A 21,524-nucleotide genomic window follows, 5' to 3' on the forward strand; every position below is an offset into this window, starting at 1 on the left:
GGTCTCAATGCCCAGAAGCAGCAGATGTCCAACAGCAGCTCCATCACCCAGTTCTTCCTGCTGGCATTTGCTGACACTCGGGAACTGCAGCTCTTGCATTTCTGGCTCTTCCTGGGCATCTACCTGGCTGCCTTGATGGGCAACGGCCTCATCATCACCGCCATCACATGTGACCACCACCTCCACACCCCCATGTACTTCTTCCTCCTCAACCTCTCCCTCCTTGATTTTGGATGCATATCCACCACTGTCCCCAAGTCCATGGCCAATTCCCTCTGGGACACCAGGGCCATCTCCCACACGGGATGTGCTGCACAGCTCTGGTTCTTTCTCTTCTTCATCACAGCAGAGTATTGTCTTCTGACCATCATGTCCTACGACCGATATGTGGCCATCTGCAGACCCCTGCACTACGGGACCCTCCTGGGCAGCAGAGCTTGTGTCCACATGGCAGCAGCTGCCTGGGGCACTGGGTTTCTCAGTGCTCTGCTATACACAGCCAATACATTTTCACTGCCCCTCTGCCAGGGCAATGCTGTGGGCCAGTTCTTCTGTGAAATCCCCTCCATCCTCAAGCTCTCCTGCTCACACTCCTACCTCAGGAAAGTTGGGCTTTTTGTGGTTAGTGCCTGTTTAGCTTTCGGGTGTTTTGTTTTCATTGTGGTGTCCTACATGGAGATCTTCAGGGCTGTGCTGAGGATACCCTCTGAGCAGGGACGACATAAAGCCTTTTCCACCTGCCTCCCTCACCTGGCCGTGGTCTCCCTGTTTGTCAGCACTGGCATGTTTGCCTACCTGAAGCCCTCCTCCATCTCCTCCCCATCCCTGGATCTGCAGGTGGCAGTTCTGTACTCGGTGGTTCCTCCAGCAGTGAACCCCCTCATCTACAGCATGAGGAACCAAGAGCTCAAAGATGCCACTAGAAAGCTGATTCCTTGGAGAAGTTTTCAAGAATGAGTAATTTTCTTCCACAAATCACTTCCACAGACTTTGAGTCCACCTTTTTTTTTTTTTTTAATTAATTCTGTTTGTAAGTACTGCTGTTATTATTGTTCTATCTTGCTTATTATGTTCCTACAGAAATGTTTGTATTTTTTCATTGTGCCTGAGACATGGACCTATCCTGTGTCACCTGGTTCCCTTATAAAAGTGTGTCCAGAGCTGGCTTTGTTCATTGCACTGCTGTAATCAAGTGGGATCTCCCCAGTGCAGGTCTTTCATGCTGGGCTCTTCTCCAAAGATGCCCCAGGAACAGCATCCCAGGAGTTTCTCTTCCTCCATGTGTTTGTGGCCAAAAAGATATGGGTCTTTTTGTGACTTTTTAGAGGTGTAGGACTGGGTTTAGGAGTCAGCAGTGGGTGCACGGTGACCGGTAAGTAGGTGAGTGTCATTGAGGGGTGTCCCCATTGTGTTGGACAGAAGAGGTGGTTTGCAGCCTTAAGTCCAGGACATGTGCAGCCCTCCTCTGTGCACTCTGACGTTCATCCCCTCCAATCTAGAGCCGGAATTCCCACTGAGGGACAGACTACTCCAGGTGTGGCCACTCCAGGGCTCACTAGAGGGGGATGAAATCTCTAGATGTCTGCGCTGGCCATGCTCCTCCAAATACATGTCCCTGTGCAGCTGGCCTTGTTCATGGTGAGCTTGAACCACCTGCTCATATGGTGTCCTTCAGAGTGCCCTGGTCCTTCTCCTCAGGGTCGCTGCTCAGCTGGTCAGGTTTCTTGACACATGAGGTATTCTTCCCCACCTGCCTCCAATGCAGAACAGGTCACTTCTTGTATAATGTCAGAGGTTTCTGTTGGCTGAGTCCAAGAGTTTCTAAAGATCCTCCTGGACTGAAGCTCCACTTGGTCAGCTCCTAATGCTTGCACACAGAGGGCTCACTCGGGTTGTGGTGGTCCATCAACACATGCTAACAGCATGAGGAGTTGCAGGCACTCAGGAAAGGAAAGGCATTACTAGTTTTGTGCTGTCCCACATTGGAATCAGCACAACAAGCGCGTTAGAAACTCCCTTGTGCCCCATACCAAACTGTGTGGTGAGGTTGACATGCTGGAGAGGAGATGCCGGGGGGGACTGGACAGACTTCAGATGTGGGCTTGTGTAAATTGCATGAAGTTCAACAAGGCCAAGTGCAAGGTCCTGCACCTGAGTCTGAGCAGTCCCAAGAACAAATAAAGGCTGGATTGAAAGCAGCCTAGAGAAAAAAGACTCAGGGGTGATGATGGAGGAGAAGCTCACCATGAGCCAGCAATGTGCACTTGCAGCCCAGAAAGCCAACTCTCCTGGGCTTCTTCAAAAGAAGTGCAGCCAGTAGGTCCAGGGAGGTGATTCTCCCCCTTTACTCAGCTCTCAGGAGATCCCACTTGGAGAACTGTGTCCAATTCTGGAGCCCCCAAGATAAGAAGGACATGGAGCTACTGAGGAAAGTCCAGAGGAGGGTCACAAAGATGATCCAAGTGTTGGAGCACCTCTCCTACTAAGACTGGCTGAGAGAGTTGGGGTTGTTTGGCCTGGAAGGCTTCAGAGAGACATTATAGCATTTTCCAGTGCCTGAAGGGGCTACAGATAAGCTGAGGAGGGGCTTTTTACAAGGGCTTGTAGTGAGAGGACAAGGGGTAATGGAGGTGTGAGAAGATGAATGATCCGCTCAGATGAGTGGCAGAACTGGAGGAGAAATTGGAAAGGTGGAGAAGTATCAGGGAGTGTGAGAGGGAGACAGACTGGTGGAGCCACATTCTGGGGCAAAGCCATCAGACAGAAGCTCCTCATGAAGCTGAGGATGCACTCCCCTCCTGCCACCACGCAGCAGGAGAAGAGCAAGGAGATGGGGGGAGTGGAAGCAGGTCCCTGTTCGGGGGGACAGGCAAACCTCCTCAAGGCTTCCCTCACCTTCCCAGCTGCCCTTGCACAAAGGGTATGGAGCTCTGGAACTGGAGGGAGGAGCTGCAAAGGAGGAAGCTGATGAAGGTCCATCCAGGGGTTTGCCTGCGGTTACTCAGTCAGCCCCATGCATTAAGACTACTCACGTTAGAAAAAAAAGGAGAGTAATTGTAGTAGGTGATTCCCTTCTGAAGGGAACAGAGGGCCCTATTTGCCGATCAGACCCATCCCACAGGGAAGTCTGCTGCCTCCTCTGGGCTTGGGTTACCAAGAAACTCCCTTGTCTGGTACAGCCCTCTGATTATTATCTATTACTAGTCATACAGGTTGGAAGTGATAAGGTTGAGGACAGAAGTGCCAAAGCAATTAAATAAGACTTCAAGGCACTGGGGCGATTGGTTGAAGGATCGGGAGCACAGGGAGTGTTTTCCTCAATCCCTTCAGTGGCAGGGAAGACTACACTGAGAACTGAGAGGCACAGGAAAACAGATGCTTAAGGTTTGCCTCAGGGGCTGGTGCCACAAGAAGTATTTTGGTTTCTTTGACCATAGGAACATTTATGTGACACCAGGCCAGCCTAAGACCGAGTTCAGTTGTCTCAAAAGGGGAGAAGGACTCTCATGTGGGAGTTGGCAGGGCTCATTGGCAGGGCTTTAAACTAGGTTGGAGGGGGGGAGGATGTGGGGAATGGCCCATCTTCTCTCCCCCCACCTAAGACTAAACAAAACGCCTTTCAAGCCAGCAAAGCAAGAGTGGCATCTTTTTGCTGATTTAGCCAAGGACAGACTGGAGCAGGTCCCTTGCTCTACCAGATAAGTCCACAACAAGAAAAGAGCATAAGGGTTATGATAACTGGCAGAAAATCGGACAATAGGTTAAAGATGCCTCTGACAGAGTACGTACCTGGCCAGTGCTAATTTGAACAGGGTACTTTCTCAAACAGTGATTTCTGATCTATAAAAGAGGGCAAGATCTGCAGGCTGGCTTGCTCTGCCTGTCCAGAAGGAGACCCTGCTGCAGGACCAGAAGATGCCTGGAACACCAGCACTGCTGTCCGGAGAGGGAACGGGGGACTGCCCCGTGACCGCTGCCCGGAGAAGCCGCAAGGGGAGCAGCCAGTGCCCACTCTGCAGGGACCCTGCCTGCTCCATGAAGGTTCAAGCCTGCTCGGCGAGGCCTGCCCACTCCCGAGGGATTGCTGACTGCCTGAGCCTAAACAAAACCAGACCGGAGTAGGAGCTTGCCCAGCCTGCACTTGCCACCTGCCCCAGGACTAGAGCCATGTTTGCCGCAGCTGCTGCTATGGAAGGAGGGTACACACACACACACACACACACACACACACACACACACACACACTAACTTTCCTGCCGGGCTCAACTCCTACCCTTTCACTCCATTGATTCTACACCTCTCCCTTGGAGTGTGCATTTAATAAGACCATAGTACCTTGGAATCACTTTTCCGATATACACTTAGACAACCTCTCCTGAACCTTGATCCATCAGTTTGTGTTGACCCCTAATAAACTGATTCATTCGTAAACTGAACATTGGTCTGAGTAACAATTTATGAGCGTGGTGAGGGAGTATTCTAATCTACCCTCTAAGATACGGTCCCGCAGTGACTGTTCCTCTGTGAGAGGCAGAGCCACGTGTGACCCTTGGGCTCATTCACAAACCTCTCCACATTGCGGGGGGGGAAAGTCGTGGAAGCATCCTGACAGCCGGTAGCCCCCGATACCGGCCCGCGACACCTGTGAGAGAGACACAGTTCTTAACACAAAAACTACTATGAGCTTAAGGGTATTCAATGAAACATGCTGTGAACAGCTCATTTCAAGTTGCAGTCCTGAACATCACTTTTAAAAATAGGGGTTTGATGTTTTTAATTGCATTTGTTTAACATAATTTGAGAAAATACCTCACACATGATTGAGTTGGCTTTACCTCATGGTCAATTTTTCATTTCTCATGGTTTTTTGAGTTGCCTTTATCTCTCCTCTAAGCTGAGAAATCATGAAAGAGGGTCTTTGAAATAAAGAAAATGAAACATTTTAATAAGGCATGGTATGAAAAGTTTCTCCTTGACTACACTATGAAACTACACTCCAATTAGCTGTACAAGGCTTGAAGACCTAAAGCTAAATTACAGGAGGTAATAAGGTTTGTCAGGGCTCTCTGTATTTTAATTAGCCCCACAATGTATTTGGTGCTTAGTCCATGAACCTCTAGTGCTGAGAGAAGACTGAAGAAACTGCTCAAGAAGTCAGAAGCAAAACTCAAAGTACGTTGAAAGATTAATGGGCCCCACTGAGGACTGGTGCTGACAAAGCCCTCCCAGGGACTTGTTAGAGCAGATAATTGGAGGCTGTGATTGCAGGGAGGCAAAGGCCCTGGGCAGGTGGCTCTGATGTGAATTTATTTATTTATTTATTTATTTATTTATTTATTTCTTTATTTAAAGTAGTTATGCCAAACTCTGACCCCCAAGCAATGGGAAGGCAGATCCTACCCCTCACCTGTGGGTCAGGACTCTTCCTGGGAGCCGTGAGGTGGGAGGATGAGCAATATCAACTGTAGGAAAACTGCAACACTTCCCAGCTATCACAAAAAGAGGCAAGGAGCAAACCAAGCCCGGAGCCACAACATAAAATTTTGCCTGGTCGTCCTGAGACAGTGGCCGTTTCTAAAGTCAGCCTCTCAGATGCAGGCTGCCTAGACAAAGGCCATTTCCATTCTTCTCTAGTGTTCTCCTAATCTTAGTTCATTCAGATACTTCTCACTGGGACTGCTTCTTTGCATTTCAGGTGGTTAACATCTCACCAGTCTTTCAGCAGTCTGACTGTGTCTTTAGCCACCTCCTTAATAGTGCTTATATCTATCTTTTACTATCTGTCTCTTGAAAACATTTCTGATAAGATTCTCCCTTGCAGAGAGGCAGCCCCTTAGGAGCAGCCTGTACTTAGCACATGGTGACAGAGTGTGGTTTATTGCTTATGAAATCTGATACAGGTTTTTCTTTTCTTGCAAAAAGCAAGACTTCTGCTGTGCTTGTGCAGCCAGTTCTCACAGGAGAGCAGCTGGGAGATGGTACAGTGGAGCTGTAACATTCAGCTGCAGAGATCAGTGGAGAAGTCTGATGCAAGGAGTGGGGATGTACGTCCCAGGTGGCCAATGACAGAAATGGTGAGGCTGGGGAGGTGAGGAGCAAAACTGTCCATACAGTGTGGGACCTCAAGAGGCTGTATTTCCCAGCTTGCCTAAGGTGACACCCTGGACCAATGTTACTTGAAGAATGTTTGTATCATCTCCTCTCTAAACTGACAAGTCATCCAAAAGACCCTTTAAAGTAAACCCCCATTTTTATTAGATACAGTATGAACTCTTCCTCCTTAACTTCACTCAGGAAACCTCTAATTAGCTGTAGAAATCTTGAAGGCTTGAAGAAAATTACACGGAAAGATGTCGTGCGTTAGGGCTCTCTCTGTTTTAATTACTCCCATGGTGTATTTGGTGCTGAGTCCATGATCCTCAGGTGCTTAGACAAGACTGAACAACCTGCTCAAGAAGCCAGAAGCAAACCTCAAAGTACCTTGAAGCACTAATGAGCCCCACCAAGGGTGATTACTGACAAAGCCTCCCCAAGGACTCATTAGAGCACCTAATTGGAGGCTGGTATAAAATAAGAAATTACATGAATCTCAGATATTGAGAGAAGACCGAGGAAACCACTCAAGAATTCAAACTGAGAAGAAAAAAAATGAAGTAACTTGAAGCATTAATGGGTCCCACTGAGCCTGACAAGGCCTCCCCGTGGTGTTGTTAGAGCAGATGATTTGAGGCCATGATTGCAGGGAGGCAAAGGCCTTGTGCAGGTGCCTGCCATGCTGAGAAAATCCAAATCCTTTGCTTTGTTTGATGAAGCAGGAAGGCCAAGCCCTGATCCCAGGCCCTGGGAAGGCAGATCCTGTCCCTCACACAGGGCTCAGGGCTCTTCCTGGGGGCAGTGGGGCGTGAGGGGGAACAATGAGAAGTGTAAAGAAATCCTGTCACACATCCCAGCCTCCCCAAGAAGGGGTGAGGATGAAACAAAGTCCAGATCCTCAAAATAAAATTTCTCCTGGTGGGCTTCAGTGGTTAAGGCAACTGTCATCACCAAGAGGACAAAGTACTTAGTCCTGTTGAGGTTTTTGGCCCTGTAATAGCCCTTGGCCATCTCTACTGCAGACTGTCCTTCATTGTCCATGCCTGCAGATGCCTAGAAATAACCATCTTGTTTTCCCATGTAGCTCTCACCCTAGCATTTCTATAACTTCACTGATGTCTCTCTACCCTCACTGACTGTTCCTTGAAACCCAAAGCTTCTCTAATTGACCTCTCACCCCACAAGGATACACTTCAAGCCATATTTCTTTTACTTCACTTCCAGTCTGAACATCCCAAGCTGCATTTTGTGGAGTTATTTTCCTCTGCCCACTAGTAAGAAAAGCTCCATCATCTCTAGAACCTTCATTCAAGCACTTCCAGGCTACTACTCTAGTGTCATGAGCCTCCGCTTCACATGTCTGAAGAAGCCCAGGTGCCTCAGCCTCTCCACAGTGGCTTTCCAACACAACCCTGAGTATAATTTGCCTTTCTTATAGTGAGCATGTCCCACTGGCTCCTCTTCTTGCTGCTCAGGGCCTTCTCTTCAGGGGCATTCCAAAGCTCTTCAGGAGACTACAGATTTCTCTATTCTTGGAGAAGTAAGGAGAAACATCAGCAGAACTGTAGTTTTGGACTTTTGGTGGGCAGACTTTGCCTTGTTTCAGGTAGTGGTTGACAGAGCTATTGGGAGGCAGTCCTGAAGGGCAAGAGTCCAGGAAGGTTGGACACTTTTTCAGAAGGAGCAGGCCATTCCCCTGTGCCAAAACATGAGCCAGTGGGGAAGAAGATGATTGGCCTGGATGCATAGAGGGCTTTAGCTGGGACTCAGGGGAGAAAAAAAAAAAGGCAGTTTATGGCCTTTGGAAGCAGGGTCAAGTCACTCAGGAGAATTACAAGGATATTGTGAGGCTTCGCAGAGATAAAATTAAAAGGGCCACAGCCCAACTGGAAGATAACCTGGCTACTGCCAGAGAAGATAATTTTTAAAGCTTTTGTAAATATATTAAGGAAAAAAAGGAGGACTAAGGAGCATCTCTGTCCTTTATTGGATGCATGGGGAAACACAGTGATCAAGGATGAGGAGAAAACTGAGGTACTTAATACCTTCTTTGCCTGAGTCTTTAGTAGTACGACCAGTTGTTCGCTGGTTACCCAGTCCAGATGGAAGACAGGGATGAAGAGCAGAATTGAGCCCCCATAATCCAAAGAGAAATGCTTAGTGACCTGCTGTGCCACTTACACACACACCAGTCAATGGGGTCGAATGGTATCCACTCCACGGGTACTGAGGGAGCTGGCAGAAGTGCTCACCAAGCCACTTTCCAGCATTTACCAGCTGTCCTGGCTGACCAGGAAGGTCCCAGTGGACTGGAGACTGGAAAATGGGACCTCCATCTACAAGAAGGGCCAGAGGGAGGATCCAGGGAATGACAGCCCTGTCAGTCTGACCTTGGTGCTGGGGTAGGTTATGGAGTAGATCATCTTGAGTGCCATTATGCAGCACATGCATGACAACGAGGGGATCAGGCCCAGTATTCATGGGTTCATGAAAGAAAGATCCTGCTTGAGCAAGCTGATCTCCTTCTATGACGATCCATTTAGTGGATGAGGGAAAGGTTGTGGATGTTGTTTAGCTGGACCTTAGCAAAGCCTTCAACACCATTTCCCACAGAATTCTGCTGGAGAAACTGGCTGCTCGTGGCCATGAAAAGAGTGCACTTCACTGGGAGTGGGAAAACAGAGCTTGTGTTGTGCTTTGTTTGAACTTCCCTGGACAGAGCTGTGCAGAGGAGTGCATGTTGAGCAGTGCTTGACTGGACATTCAGCCTTGAACCCAACTAGTGGGCTAATTTATGTCTGCTAGTTTTACACATACACATACCACACGTGCCATATAGGGCCATCCTGCTCCCCCCATTCTGATCTCCAGGTCACATACATCATATAACATGCCAGAAAATCCCCCATTGTGATCTTGGGGCCATGCTTCCCATATAAGGCTGATTGCCCCCCCATTGTAATGTTATGGCCATAAATACCTTGTAAGAATGTCCTGCCACTCCCTTGTGATGTCTATGTTATGGCTAGACATAAGATACAAGGGCACACATATTATATAAGGCCATGCAGCTGCTCCCAACTTGTGATCTCAGGGCCGTACATTCCTGTCACAGGTTAACACTTTCCCATCTAACCTTTTAGTCAGGAGCTCCTTTCTCATCCCTGACAGCTACCAGTCACCTTTGCTTGGCCTCCTGCATGTCCAGGGCAGACCATTCTTGAGCTGGAAGAGACCAGATCCAAACCTTGAAACAGCTCTCTGCGCTCCTCTGCTGTCCTCTGGGATTCTTCCAGTCATGCTCCTAGCCAGGCCAAAGCCTGCTCTCTTCAAGTCCTGCTCTTATCCTTCTTCCCTTCCCTCAGGAGCCCCAACTCTGCCTTCTCACCCGTGATTGTTCCATACCTGGCCAGCTCTGTTTTTTGTAGGTATGAAGTCCTACAGGGTGACTGTCGCAAGCTGGTACTGGGAGGCTACCAGCTGTCAGGTGCTTTTGTGGCTCCCCCTCCCGATGTGGAGGGGTTATTGAATAAGACCGAGGCTCACACGTGGCAGTCGCCTCTCACAGAGGAACGGCCACCACGCTCAGAAATTACCTCTAAAACTAAGGTTTACTCCACAAACTAATCAGTTTATTAAGGATTAACACAAACCAAGGAATAATATTTTGGGACAATGCAAATGTAAATGGCTACCAGGGATATAAATGTGTATGTAGTGAGATAGTGTCCTTTAGGGAGGCAATGCAAGAGGTCCTGTGCTTTTGAGGGAGAGGGTTAAGGACCAAAGGTAGGAGGGAAGGAGGGAAGGAAACCCGACGTTGGTCCTCCTTAAGAGGTTGCACTGTGTGTTTGAGTATGAGGAAAGGAATGTATGTGTGTGTGTGTGTGTGTGTGAGGTGATGTTCCCCTCCTGCGGCTTGTCCAGCGTTGCTCGGTAGCCGGAAGGCAGGACGGCAGGTCCATGGTGTCGGAGGGGCAGCCTCTCGGCAGCGGGTGCAGCGGCCGCTGGTTTCCCCTCCAGCGGCAGCAACAGAGGGAGGGGGCTCCGGCCCCGACCCCAGGGCTCAGGACCCCGGCACGCTCGGCGCTGAGGCTCAGGCTGGACCCGGGGCAGGCAGGCAGGCAGGATCCCAGCACCAGTGTCCGCAGCAGCTGCTGCACTCGCCCCTTTGATACCCCCTGACCCACCTGTCCAGTCAGTGTCACTGCCCAGAGCCAAGGAGCATCCATGAGCCCCACGTTAGGGCGGTGACTGCCAGGGGCACAGGGTAGCTTGTCACTCATCCTTTCTGTCCTGGACCACATCTGTTGTTTTGGGTTCAGTTGTCCTTGAGAAGCAAGTCTGTTTTAGTTCGTTAGCTGGGGATAATCAGGAGAGGCCTTCGCTGGCTTAAAAGGCATTTTGTTTAGACTTATGTGGGGAAGAAAAGAACAGTTTCCCACAGTGACTCACCTCCTTGCCTCCTCAGACACCCTGGTCAAGGCAATGTCATCAACAAGCTCCCAAATCTGCCTGTGGTGACCCTCCAGGAGATGTGGAGATAGTGTAAGTCCTCCATGAGAACCAAGGTTTGCAAATGCGAGGCTTCTTCCTGTTTTCAGAATAAGGCCTCATCTACTTCCTCTTCCTGATCAGGAGGTATGAATAAAACAGGACAGGCTGCAGAGATCAGCTGAGGGGCACGGCCAGGGCAGGGCACTGACCAGCCCCTGTTGACACATTAACTACTCCTTTCAGCCCTTTTTCTCTCTTTTTCCTTGCTTCTTCCTCCACAAAACACCAGGAGTCCACCCTTGCCCTTCCTTTGGTCCTTTCCTCAGAATCCCAGGGCAAGGCTTGTCCAGTCCCCAAAGGCACTTTCTGGCTTCCTACCATGAGTCTCAGACCTCTGGAGGCAGAAACCTCCTACCCTTAGTTGGCATCCTGGGAGGCTCTTCCATTGACCCACTGGGTGAAACTTTCTTGAAGATATGCTGGAACTGTCTTTGATTTAATGTTCTGCCTTTTGGGGTTTGAATAGTTCCTCTGACAACATTGCAGGTCATGGCCTAGAAATGTCAGTTCTTCCAGTTTTATGGAAGTGCTGGGGACCAGGTCAGGTTAAAATGCTCACATTGTGTATGTGGGCATTTGAAGCCCTGTGGAGAAGGAGTTGGGGTATCAGAGTCAAAGACCCATGGAATGGTTTTGGATTAGAACAGACCTAAAGGAGCACCCAGTCCAACCCTTCTGCCAGGGGCAGGGACATCTCTCACTAGTTCAGGTTGCTTAAAGTTCCTGACCTTGGACACTTCCAGTGATGGGGCATTCACTTCTCAGGGCAACCTGTTCCTGTCTTGTCACCCTATCCTAAAATATTTCTTCCTTATATGAACTCCAGATCTCCTGTCTTAGTTTAAAGCCATTATCCATTGTTCTGCCACAACGGGCCTTGGTAAAAACCCTGACTTAATCTTTCTTGGCCTGTGACCAGCATGTTTTCATCTGCAAACACTATGGAGAGTGCCCAGAGATCTCCGAGATGCTTTTTGGAGGCTTCAAGTACATGGTCAGTCTAGAGAGGCTGAGGGCCCAGGGCTCTGTGCTGTGCAGGCTGAGGAGAATAGTGGGGTGTCCTGGGAGCTCCTGAAGGGTGGGTTTTTAAACTTTATGCTTCAGCATTTCTTCAAAGTGGGAAAGAGCTTGGGCAGGAAATAATGCCACAAAGTAGAGCTGGGAAGATGCAGAGTGGAGACAAAGAGAAAGAAATTACACTCAAAGGGGACCATGTCACCCAGAAGGAGCCTGGTTCAGCCCCAGGCTTTGTGTTTCAAGGTGGGAGGCAAAGATGTCAGTAAAATGAGGTGACAGCAAGGTGGGGTAGGTGGGTGGAGACCTACACCTTTCAGGGCAAGAGGCACAGGGGATGGAACACTGTAGGAAAGGCTGTGGTGGAGATGACAGAGCAATATGGAAAAGCAGAAAGCCCCCTGACATAGCCAGCCTTGCTGTTGTCTCTGCCACTGATGCCCCTGGGAAGACAACTGAACCTTCCAGCACTGGGGTCTCAGAGCCTTCTTGTCTATGTGCCAGAGCCAGAGCGGTGTTGTGCCATAATTCTGCCCTTGGTATTGGGAATCTGCACATCACAGTGTCCCAGGGAGAGCCCTGAGGGATGGGAGGGACAGGATCTCACTTCCTAGGAGTTGGGGGTCAGGACTGGCACCATTCATGATGGAGGTCAGGGCTGGAACCTTTACAGTCATGAAAAACACCCAGGATTACTCAGCACAAAAACCACCTTCACCTTCCTTTTCTCCACCTGCCATCACTGCCTCCTCTTTCCTGCTCTGCCCACACCCTGGGGATGCTTCCTCAGTCGTGTTCCTCACTGGGACCCATTAACACTGCCAGAAACTTTGGAGTTGGACTCTGACCTGGACTTCTTGAGAGGCTTCATCAGCTTCCTCTCTCTGTCTGAGCTTCATGGATTCAGCACCAAAGCCACCAGAGGGCTCATTAACATTCTGAGCTGGGCTCCTGGGATGGAGGGAGCTGATGGCAAGTGGGCAGTGCTGCAGAGAGACAGCTCTGCCCAGGAGCAGCTCCTCTGCCCAGCACAGCAGGGAGAAGGACACTGCCAGGGGATCTGAGGGAGATGACTGAGGTAGAGAGAGCTTAAAGGTGGCCAGGATTGGGAGGTAAGTGAGAGCTCTGTGGAGAAGAAATCTGTGCAGCCCTTGACATGGTGAGTCTCTGGGTGAAGGGCAATACAGGTGCAGTTCCTGGAGGCATCTCCAAAAGCTGGTACAGCCACAGGTTGTGGGATCTGGAAGAAAATGGAAAGGATGTGTGGGTGGAGGTGACTTTGTGGCCAAATTGGATCACTGTGCAGGCAGGTGTGAAGTTAGGGGTGCCCAGGACTGTCCTTCAGAGCAGGGTCACTGCACTCCAGATGTTGTGTGCTGGGGCAGAGTCACAGTCTGAGCTTGTGGATCCTTTCATGCTGCTGTGTCCAAGGGAACGTTCCCGCTTTCATCTCACCTGTGGGGCTAGGGGCAATGTAGTCTGTGGGGCTGGGGATTGAGCGGAATCCCCCTTAATCAAATGTCATTATTAGAACCCTTGGGCATTTTCTTCAAGACTTTTGTTTTGTTTGTTTATTCCAAGCTGTGAGCTTCCCTTCAAGATACAAACCTGTCCTAGAGCAGCTTTGTGTTCTCTGAAAGCCCCATGGAAAAGCATAGAGATGCTACGATAAAGAAAATGCTGATTGGTTGGTGCAATGAGATAAGTGTGTCCTGGGTGAGAAGAAGAATGCTGAGACCTTAGGAAAAAAGTGAGATCTGTAGATGTCTGAGCTGAATCCCTCTGCCCTCAGCAGTGCCTGGTGGCTTTTCAAGGTAATATGGGTGTCACTGTTTGACTCAGTTTCGACAACAATGCTCTCAATCCTCTCCTCGTCCCACCCAGGTAGGGAAGGAGGAAGAGAAAAAGAGAGAGACTTGGCTGGATTGGAAACTAAGCTGCATAGCTTTAATTAAACACCAATGATAAAAGAAAATACATACAATTATATACAAATATGTTCAGATATGTGCAAAAGCCTCTCGCCTGCCCCCACCCCCAGCAACTCCCACCACACTCCCCTCAGCTGAAACAGTCCCGAGAAACTCCGGACTGCTGCTGGAGAAGAACAGAGAGTGATGAAGGTCAGAAGAGCTCGAGCCTGGGGGTCGACGGTGATGGATGGACGGAGTCCTCCCTGGACGCTGGCCATGGATGGAAGAGAAGGGAAGAAGCAGAAAGGAAGTTGTCTTCTGTGATCTCTGACCTTTGTCTGAGCTTACGTAGATACATGGAATGGAATATCTCTGGCCAGTTTTGCTGTCTTTCTAATTCAGCCTCCTACGGGGGACAGGAGGGGGCAGGGTCATAGATCTCCCTGCAGTGTCTGAGCCAGCAGAGTAAAGGTGCTACCTTGAAGACCCAACAGGATGTGCTGCACAGGTCTTTTCTTTCTCTTCTTCATTGTAGGGGAGTATTGTTTTCTGACCATCATGTCCTATGTCCACTATGTGGCCATCTGCAAGCCCCTGTCCTATGGGACTCTCCTGGGCAGCAGAGTTTTATCAGTCTTAGTTGGAATGCTCTGCTGCTAGTTGAAATAAAGCTTACTGAAGGGAAAAAAAATGGTAAAAGGAAAACTGGTTTCATCCTGGCTCAAACCAGGACAGTGGGAGTGTGGTCACATGCTACTTCAGAGAGGCACAAGTCTGGGTGGCTGGGGGCAAGTCAAAGGGATAGACCAGCTCCCCTCACCCTGTGCTGAGCCACAAACAATCCTCTTGCCTTGCAGGACTCACTCTGTTCTCCCTGAGCACAGCAGCAGTGCTGAGGATTTCTCACATCCAGCAACACTTTCCAGGTGTAATGGGAGAAGCTGTAATACCCCAAAAGTCTCAAACTGCTTCTGCTATCCCAGATCCTCAGCACTGACCAGACGTTCTCTGTTAAGAGCGGTTTCTTCTGACAAAGCTGGACACCAGCAGTGACCCCTGTCCCCACTGTTTTCACGGATCCACCATTGCAGAGCAGGGCCAACCCCTTGGCAGCCAGAAACGTTGCTCCCCACTTGACTACCACTGACCACAGACCCAGGAAGGGCTCCTAAAAAAGGAAGGGAGGGTGTGCAGAAGGAAGAGGGTATATAAGAAATGGCTTTGATGTTCCTCGGACTAGTCTCATGTCATTTGTCATTCTCTTTCCTTCCTTGGATAGTAATACATGCCTAGAGCTAGAAAATGTCCAACAGCAGCTCCATCACCCAGTTCCTCCTGCTGGCATTTGCTGAAACTCGAGAGCTGCAGCTCTTGCACTTCTGGCTCTTCCTGGGCATCTACCTGGCTGCCTTGATGGGCAACGGCCTCATCATCACCACCATCGCCTGTGACCACCACCTCCACACCCCCATGTACTTCTTCCTCCTCAACCTCTCCCTCCTTGATTTTGGATGCATCTCCACTACTGTCCCCAAGTCCATGGCCAATTCCCTCTGGGACACCAGGGCTATCTCCTACTCAGGATGTGCTGCTCAGAACTTTTTGTTTCTCTCCTTCATTGTAGGGGAGTATTGTCTTCTCACCATCATGTCCTATGACCGATATGTGGCCATCTGCAAGCCCCTGCACTATGGGACCCTCCTGGGCAGCAGAGCTTGTGTCCACATGGCAGCAGCTGCCTGGGCCTCTGGGTTTCTCACTGCTCTGCTGCACACGGCCAGTACATTTTCACTGCCCCTCTGCCAGGGAAATGCCCTGGACCAGTTCTTCTGTGAACCCCCCCCGATCCTCAAGATCTCCTGCTCTCACTCCTACCTCAGGAAAGTTGGGCTTCTTGTGGTTAGTGTCTGTTTAGCATTTGGGTGTTTTGTCTTCATTGTGGTGTCCTATGTGGAGATCTTCAGGGCTGTGCTGAAGATCCCCTCTGAGCAGGGACGGCACAAAGCCTTTTCCACCTGCCTCCCTCACCTGGCCGTGGTCTCCCTGGTTACCAGCACTGCCATGTTTGCCCACCTGAAGCCCCCCTCTATCTCTTCCCCTTCCCTAGATCTTGTTTTGGCAATTTCATACTCAGTGGTGCCTCCAGCAGTGAACCCCCTCATCTACAGCATGAGGAACCAAGAGCTCAAGGCCACCTTTTGGAAACTGACCCAATAGCCTGTTTCACTGACAATAACCTGTCTTGCCACCTCTGTGTGTTTCCCAGGGTTTATCTTGGGCCAGGAGTCTGCATTTTTCTTTGTGAGTATCATACTTTTACATACTGCATTTTTCTGGGTTGACTGCTTCTCTAGAGGTTTGATCCTATTGTGTCTGACTCTTGCACAACATTATTTTAGATGTGAACTGCTCAGTAGTGACTTTCCAATAAAAAAGCATCTCCTGTGTACAGTGCCTGGAGGATGGCCTTTTTCTAAAGTGTTTCTTGTAAAAATATGTCTAAGGAATTGGTCTTTTGAAGGGTCTTTTCTCCTGGTTTATTCTTCCTGTATTTGAGGGTAAGGTCACAGTGCTACTGGGCTCTATTGTATCAAACATTTTCCTCTCAAGGCTCTCTTCTTGGTGTCCAATGGATGTGGAGATGGTGTATCAGCTCCACACTGCATCCTCCAGCTGCATCATGTATGAAGGGACTGATGGCATCTAGTCATCTCTCTGAAAATGTCCGTGGAGGCAAATGGAAAGAATGGCTACTTGTCACATGCCCTTGGATGGGAGTGAATGAAGACTCATAAGGGGAGTGAGCTCACAGGGCAAGTGCAGGGCAGCCAGGGATCAGGGCCAGCCAGCATGGGCTTAGGAAAGGGCGATCTTGCTTGACCAACTTGATCATGTTCTATGAGCATGTGACCTGCCTATTGGATGAGGGGAAGGCTGTGGATGTTGTCTTCCTAGACTTTGGTGAGGCCTTTGACACGGTCTCCCACAGCATCTCCTGGAGAAGAAGGCAAATCATGGCATAGCAAGTGTCATCTTCATTGGATAAAAAAACTGGCTGGATGGTCAGGCCCTGAGAGTGGTGGTAAATGGAGTAAAATCTAGTTGGGGCTGGTGACCAGTGGTGTCCCTCAGGCTAAATTTTGGGGCCAGTCGTGTTCAACATCTTTATCAATGATCTGGATGAGGGGACTGAGTGCACCCTCAATCAGTTTGCAGATGACACCACATTGGGTGGGAGTGTCAATCTGCTCAAGAGTAGGAAGGCATTGCAGAGGGACCTAGACAAGCTGGGTTGATGATCCAAGGCCAATTGTATGAGGTTCAAAAAGGCCAAGCACAGGGTCCTGCATTTTGATCACAACCCCCCCCCCCCCAACTCTACAGGCTGGAAAGCTGCCCAGCAGAAAAGGCCCTGAGAGTGCTGGTTGACAGCTGACTTAACACGAGCCAGCAGTGTGCCCAGGTGGCCAAAAAGTCCAATAGCATCCTGGCCTGCATCTGGAATAGCATGGCCAGCAGGAGTGGTAAAGTGATCATGCCCCTCTACTGGGCACTGGTGAGGCTGCACCTCAAGTACTGTGCAGTTCTGGGCCCCTCATTATAAGAAGGACATTGAGGGGCTGGAGCAAGTTCAGAGGAGAGCAACCAAGCTGCTGAACAAGTCATATGAGGAGCGTCAGAGGGAACTGCGGATGTTCAGTAGGAAGAAAAGGCAGCTGAGGGGAGACCTCATCACCCTCTACAGCTACCAGAAAAGAGGACGTAGTGACATAGGTGTTGGCCTCTTCTCCCAAATAAATACTCACAGGACCAGAGGAAATTACATGAAGTGGCAGCAGGGAAGGTTCAGATTGGATATTAGTAAGAATTACTATACTGAAAGAGTGGACAAGCACTGGAGCAAGCTGTCCAAGGAGGTGATGGAGTCACCATCCTTGGGGGTTATTCTAGAAAGACAGAGATGTGGCAGTTCAGGACATGCTCTGGTGGCCAAAGTTGTGAGTTGTTTTTGTGGGTGTTTTCTGGCAGGGTGTGTTCTTTATGGGTAGAGGTTTTTTGTTTGCTTCTTAATTTTTCTTTGTTTGCTTTTTTTGTTTGTTTCTTTTTGTTTTGGCTTTGCTTTGTTTTGGGTTTTTTTGGGGGTCTTTTTGTGTTGATGGACTCAGTGATATCAGAGGTCTTTTCCAACCATGACGATTCTGTGATTCTGTAATGATGGCGCTATCATGAACAATCCTACATGGCCTAATAAAATTCAGGACAGATCCTCAATTTCACTCCAGACACAAACCTGTAGAGTTCCACAAGGTGCCATGGCTCTCACACATGACTACATGCATTTGCCCAGGACAGCTATGGTCCTGTCCCAGAAAGCCAGCCCAGAGTGAGAGTGGGACAGACACCCCAGACAGCATCACAACCACAAAGGTTTGCAGCCTTTGTGCAAGGAACTGGTGGCTACCTCTGCAGCATAGCAAGGTCTGTCTCTTCTCAACCCAGTAGATTTGGGGCAGTCCATGAATAGGAAGCACATCACACCATGATCTCAGTCATGGATATACACTTTTCAACTTTTCTTTTTAATCCCCACCAAATTTTTCTCACCCCCTGGAAAACACAGCCAAGGAACAGACCATCCCAGGAGATCAGCTTCACCTCTGCCAAAGGCCCTCAGAGGCAGCAGAGCCACCACAGACAAGAAATCCATTTCCTTCCAAGGCTGTTCTTCCCAGCCCTGTTTGTCTCTGCCCTTGAGGACAGCAGAGTTTGCTCACACTCTTGGCATCCAGTTCCAGCTTCATGTTTCCACCTGCAGTCCACTCTGATATGTCTCTGCTCTGAAGCCAAGCACCCTGAGGGTCTTGGACACTTGGTACCAGGTTTTCCCAAGCCAGAGCTTGGCCTGCAGCCACAACTGACTTGCCCAAATGTGCACCGATGCCCTCAGGCAGGGGCACAGCCAAGACCAGTTGGAGCCTGTGTTTTTTGACACTAATGGAGGAACTGCCAAGGAGTGGTGGGACAAGTCACACAGCTTGGGGTGCTGCAAAGGGTGGGTACAGAGCTTTCAGGAGAGACAGGCTGGAAACAGTAGGATTAGGAAGGCTCTTAGTGTTAGGAATCAAGTTCCCTCAAAGAGCAGAAGCTGCTTGGAAGCATGGAGGTCCTCTATGGGACAAGTGACAAGTTGTATGAGCCCTTTGTGAGTGAGGATCAGAATCATGGAATCATAGAATCCTAGGGGTTGGAAGGGACCTCGAAAGATCATCTAGTCCAACCCCCCTGCCAGAGCAGGGTCACCTAGAGTACATCACACAGGAATGCGTCCAGGTGGGTTTTGAATGTCTCCAGTGAAGGAGACTCCACAACCTCTCTGGGCAGCCTGTTCCAGTGCTCTGTCACTCTCACAGTAAAAATTTTTTTCCTGATATTCACATTGAACCTCCTATGCTCCAGTTTGCATCCATTACCCCTTGTCCTATCACTAGACATCACTGAAAAAAGCTTAACTCCACCTTCCTGACACTCACCCTTTCCATATTTGTAAACACTGATGAGGTCACCCCTCAGTCTCCTTTTCTCCAAGCTAAAGAGACCCAGCTCCCTCAGCCTTTCCTCATAAGGGAGATGTTCCACTCCCTTAATCATCTTTGTGGCTCTGCGCTGGACTCTTTCAAGCAGTTCCCTGTCCTTCCTGAACTGAGGGGCCCAGAACTGGACACAATACTCCAGATGCGGCCTCACCAATGCAGAATAGAGGGGGAGGAGAACCTCTCTTGACCGACTAACCACACCCTTTCTAACCCACCCCAGGATGCCATTGGCCTTCTTAGCCACAAGGGCTCATGGTCATCCTCCTGTCTACCAGGCCCCCCAGGTCCCTTTCCCCTACACTGCTCTCCGGCAGGTCAGCCCCCAGCCTGTACTGGTACATTATGTTTTTCTTCCCCCAAATGCAAAACTCTACACTTGCCCTTGTTGAACTTCATCAGGTTTCTCCCTGCCCAACTCTCCAGCCTGTCTAGGTCTCGTTGAATGGCAGCACAGCCTTCTGGTGTGTCAGCCACTCCTCTCAGTTTAGTGTCATCAGCAAACTTGCTGAGGGTACATTCTGTACCCTCATCCAGGTCGTTGATGAAGATATGGAACAACACCGGTCCCAGTACCGACCCCTGAGGGACTCCACTAGTCACAGGTCTCCAACTAGATTCTGCCCCATCGACTACACTTGAGTTTGCCCAGTAGTTCCTTTTTTAACCATGCTGGTCTCCTAGCTCCCTTACTAGATTTTCTACCCATTGGGACACACTGATCCTGTGCTTGCAAGAAGTGGTCCTTGAATGTTGACCAGCTATCTTGAGCCCCTTTACCTTCTAGCACCCTGTCCCATGGGACTTCCCTTAACAATTGATTGAGGAGGCCAAAGTTTGCCCTGTGGAAGTCCAGGGTTCTGGTCCTGCTGGGTATTCTACTCCTCCCACACAGGATCCTGAGCTCCACCATCTTGTGGTCACTGCAGCCAAGGCTGCCATTGACCACCACTGCTTCAACAAGGCCGTCCTTGTTGGTGAGTACAAGATCCAGCAGTGCTCCTCTTCTAGTCGGCTTGTCCACCATTTGCATTAAGAAGTTGTCATCAATGCACTGGAGAAACCTCCTAGACTGTGAAAGGCTGGCTGTGTAAGTCTTCCAGCAGATACTGGGGTAGTTAAAATCTCCCATGAGGACCAAGGACTGTGGTTGTGAGGCTGCTTTCAGTTGCCTGTAGAAAGCCTCATCAACTTCTTCATCTTGATCAGGAGGTCTGTAGTAGACCCCCACAACTGTATCACCCACACCAGCCTGCCCCTTAATTCTTACCCACAGACTTTCCACTTGCCCCTCATCAGTCCCTGCACAAAACTCAATACATTCTAGTTGCTCTCTCACATAAAGAGCAACTCCACCACCTCGCTTCACCGACCTATCTTTCCTAAAAAGCACATAGCCATCCATGGCCACATTCCAGTCATGTGAGCTGTCCCACCATGTCTCTGTTATTGCTACCAGATCATAACCCTTAGACTGCACACAGACCTCTAACTCTTCCTGTTTATTCCCCATGCTGCGTGCATTGGTGTACAGGCATTTCAGGAAGCAAGCAGAGCACACTGGTGGGACCGAATCCTCCTTAGACCACCTTCCTTCAGGCCCTGGTATGTTCCTCTTGGGCTTGTCCCTAACAAACCCAGTTTTCTCCCCTTCCCCCTTCACATCTAGTTTAAAGCTCTCTCAATGAGCCCTGCTAAGTCCTCCCCCAAAAGCCTTTTCCCCCTCTGGGAGAGGTGCATCCCACCTGCCACCATCAGGCCAGGTGTCTCATATAGCAGCCCATGATCAAAAAAACCAAAGCCCTGCCTTTGGCACCAGTCTTGTAGCCATTCATTGATCAGTAAACTCTTCCTGTTTACCTCTTCACCCATTCTTGCAGGAGGTATGGAGGCAAACACTACTTGCGCTCCAGACCCCCTAACTAGCCGTCCCAGGGCCCTGAAGTCTCTCTTCATTGCCCTTACATTTCTTCTAATAATTTAATCACTGCCAACCTGAAAAATCAGCAGTGGGTAGTAATCACAGGAATTTACAAGATTAGGGAGTTTCCTTTTAACATCTCTAATCCGAGCCCCAGGGAGGCAGCAGACCTACCTGTGGGATGGGTCCGGTCGACACATGGGCCCTTCTGTTCCCCTCAGAAGGGAGTCACCCACCACAATTACTTTCCTTTTCTTCTTGAATGAAGAACTCCTAAGGCATCAGGGTGACTGACAAGTCCTAGGTGCTTCACTAGACAGATCTATCACTCCAACTTCATTTTCCTGTCCCTGAAGTTCCAAGGCCTCATACCTATTCTTCAAGGGCAATTGGGAGGGTGGAGGTGGTTGGGAGGGTTTTTGCTTGCCTCTCTGA

At 49.6% G+C, this 21,524-nt stretch overlaps 2 protein-coding genes across 2 annotated transcripts; both read left to right on the forward strand.

Annotated features, from left to right (window-relative positions):
* On the forward strand, window positions 1–957 carry LOC127396241 (olfactory receptor 14A16-like). Its single transcript, XM_051643860.1, has one exon. The coding sequence runs from the start codon at window positions 25–27 to the stop codon at window positions 955–957; it is 933 nt and encodes a 310-aa protein (XP_051499820.1). The 5' UTR covers window positions 1–24.
* A 13,922-nt stretch (window positions 958–14,879) lies between these two features.
* LOC127396242 (olfactory receptor 14A16-like) lies at window positions 14,880–17,626 on the forward strand. Its single transcript, XM_051643861.1, has 3 exons — window positions 14,880–15,793; window positions 17,311–17,339; window positions 17,607–17,626. Exons 1-3 carry the CDS (start codon window positions 14,880–14,882, stop codon window positions 17,624–17,626), a joined length of 963 nt encoding a protein of 320 aa, XP_051499821.1.
* Window positions 17,627–21,524: the final 3,898 nt, after the last annotated feature.

The sequence above is a fragment of the Apus apus genome, unplaced genomic scaffold (assembly GCF_020740795.1).
Source record: "Apus apus isolate bApuApu2 unplaced genomic scaffold, bApuApu2.pri.cur manual_scaffold_36_ctg1, whole genome shotgun sequence".
Classification (NCBI taxonomy): Eukaryota; Metazoa; Chordata; class Aves; order Apodiformes; family Apodidae; genus Apus; species Apus apus.

Coding starts and splice junctions, on each gene's coding strand:
- LOC127396241 (XM_051643860.1), top strand. CDS start 25: ATGTCCAACAGCAGCTCCATCACCCAGTTCTTCCTGCTGGCATTTGCT.
- LOC127396242 (XM_051643861.1), top strand. CDS start 14,880: ATGTCCAACAGCAGCTCCATCACCCAGTTCCTCCTGCTGGCATTTGCT. Junction 15,794..17,310: donor TTTTGGAAACTGACCCAATA/GCCTGTTTCACT, acceptor GGGAGACCTCAT/CACCCTCTACAGCTACCAGA. Junction 17,340..17,606: donor CAGCTACCAGAAAAGAGGAC/GTAGTGACATAG, acceptor GTTTTCTGGCAG/GGTGTGTTCTTTATGGGTAG.